This window comes from Neltuma alba, unplaced genomic scaffold (genome assembly GCF_004799145.2).
Source record: "Neltuma alba isolate B1F8T4 unplaced genomic scaffold, ASM479914v2 tig00004131_pilon, whole genome shotgun sequence".
Classification (NCBI taxonomy): domain Eukaryota; kingdom Viridiplantae; phylum Streptophyta; class Magnoliopsida; order Fabales; family Fabaceae; genus Neltuma; species Neltuma alba.
Window position 1 is genome coordinate 35,053 of NW_021633577.1, and position 2,416 is coordinate 37,468.

The following is a 2,416-nucleotide window of genomic DNA, read 5'->3' on the forward strand; positions in this document are numbered from 1 at the left end:
GACCGACCAATGCTGTGTCTCAGATTTCCATTTCATACACACACACACACACACACACACACACACACATACATATATACTGCACATGTAGGCATGAAATAACTGTCATTTGGGTTGGTTGACGTTGATGATCTCATGAAATGTTGTAAACAGAAGTGCCATTGATGTGGTTTGTCTTGTAAACAGTACAAACTCCCAGTTCTCAACTAACATTCAAGAATGTTAACCATTTTCATGGTACTATTCCTATTACCCAATCATCGTCAAAATCAAGACCTGCCAATTGACCCGTATCCAATAATGCTTACTGTATCAGATCTTCATTAAAACGAGTTACCTAACCAATCCCCATTTATCCTTTTAACCCACGAATTTTCAAACTACCACCCTCCCCCATTATACTCATGGTCCTCACAAGTGCTTCGCGAACGAATCAGGGGTTGAAATTTTGTAAGAATAAAAACAAATATGTACTCCTCCGATCCTAAATGTAAGACCCTTATAATAGTGTGTAAAGTCTTACATTTAGGACCGGAAGAGTATATATTTATGGTAATGAACAGGACAAAGACGTTCAAAGGGAAATGCAAACATCTTGTATTTCATTGTCGTGAATTTCTTGTCACGTGTCGGGATAAATTTCAGAATGTTTGTAAAGCTGCAAAACCATATTATTATTATTATTATTCACAGTATTACAGAACAAGAAAGAGGATTAAATTCATGGTGGTGACTGGGGAGTATGGATTCAATCGTACAGATATAGTAAAAATGGGGAGACGGAAGTTTGAAGGTAAGAATGAGAGAATGAATCGGACGGAGAGAAAAACAGATGCCGAAGGGTTATGTACTTTGAACAGAAAGCTTTACTTGCAAGAGACAGAGCAGGAAGAAGATGGGAGGCAAATAATAATAATATTCTTTTAAAAAAATATGACAACTGGCAGATACGCCAAAAGTGTCGTGTCATCAGCTGGGTGGCGCCGAGGAACTCGAGCCGGCGCCGGGAGTAGTTGACCCAGAAAGAAGGTCAGCGAGAGTGCTCATGGCTCGGACTTGCATTTCGAGTGCCGATATGTAATCAATCGCTTCTTCCAATATCACCGGCACCGGTTGTTTCCTGCAACCGGGGACCAGCCGGCCAAGAAACCTCACTTTCCTCTGAACCGTTGGCAAGCTCTTCCCCCTCAGCCGGAGAACGCTCACTCTAGGCTTCTTCGACCGGGCAGGGGAAGCGGCCGCCGCCGTGATTCTCTGTCTCTTGTGCTTCCTGAATTTCAGCTTAAGCCGATTGGTAAGGATGGCTCGGCTCCACCGGGTCTTGCCCTTAGCAGTGACGGCCAGGACTCTATCAGCAGCTTCGCGGACGGCTTTACCGCGGCGGGGCGCGTCGCCGGCTGAGGAACCGGAGGAGCCGAGGTTGACTCTGGCCAAGGCTTGGTGGAGCTTGGAGGAGTAGATTTGTTGCTGAGCCGGCGACTTCCATTTAATATTTTGTTCCTCTAGCTGTTGCTTGAGTTGAGCTTTCTTCTTCTTCCTCCTCTTGGAGGGGTCACGAGACCGGTCCGTGTTTGTCACCGGGTTCGAGATCAGAGACGACGACATTTCAACCCCAAAACACAGGTTCCAAACAGGAAAATTTCGTTTTGTCGCCTGAAAATTCTGGGCGGTGAGAACAAAGAAAAAGGGAAAGCTACGGTTTTGTCAGAGGATGAAGCAGGTGAACGAGGAATCTGAAAAGGGAAAAAAAAAACCCGTAAATCTGAGATTCAAATGGATGGATAGGATTCAAGCAGTAATCAGATATTCAAGTGATTCGAATATGGGAAGTTAAAAAACGCGATGGATTAGGAGAAAGGAAGAGAAATAATCAGTACCTTCGAAGGAGGAGAGGCTGCGATGAATAAATAGGAAGCTGAATGGGCTTCAGATATAATCCAACAGAGAACGAAAGCAGGCGTTTTAGAGAGAGAGAGGAATGGTGGAGGAGGAAGAGGTTGTGGGGCTGAGGGCTTAGACGGGACGGAGTGGGTGAGGTGTCCCTTCATATATTAGGAGTTGGGAGGGAGAGAGAAACGGAGGGTGAGGCTTATAAAGAAATCCCAATACCCCACGCATCCATTTCTCTTTCTCCTTTCCCGCATTATATTCTTTTTCTTCCCCTGTATCATTTCTTTCTTTTAATAAAATCTTGGGTTTTCTTTGGGCCTTTGGGTTCGAAGCCCTTTTCTTTTACCTCACCACCATCCAACTGTTCACGTTTGGATCCACCATTACTGTTTTTTTTTTAATGGGGTACAAGAAATTAAATATATATTTTTTGGCCAAGAAAATTATCAGATATATTTTTATTGCTTGCAAATAGTATAAACTAGTATATATTTTATATTGATGTGACTGGCGTTTTGCAATTGTT

General features: G+C 43.5%; 1 protein-coding gene across 1 annotated transcript; it reads right to left on the reverse strand.

The window, feature by feature from the left end:
* Positions 1 to 649: 649 nt before the first annotated feature.
* Positions 650 to 2,010, reverse strand: LOC114743786 (transcription factor bHLH148-like). The gene is made up of 2 exons (XM_028932000.1): positions 1,878 to 2,010; positions 650 to 1,733 (listed from the first exon to the last, which is right to left on the reverse strand). The coding sequence occupies exon 2, from the start codon at positions 1,603 to 1,605 to the stop codon at positions 970 to 972; it is 636 nt and encodes a 211-aa protein (XP_028787833.1). The 5' UTR covers positions 1,606 to 1,733; positions 1,878 to 2,010; the 3' UTR covers positions 650 to 969.
* Positions 2,011 to 2,416: the final 406 nt, after the last annotated feature.

Excerpts from the sequence above, each read along its gene's own strand:
- LOC114743786 (XM_028932000.1), bottom strand. The coding sequence starts at position 1,605 with ATGTCGTCGTCTCTGATCTCGAACCCGGTGACAAACACGGACCGGTCT.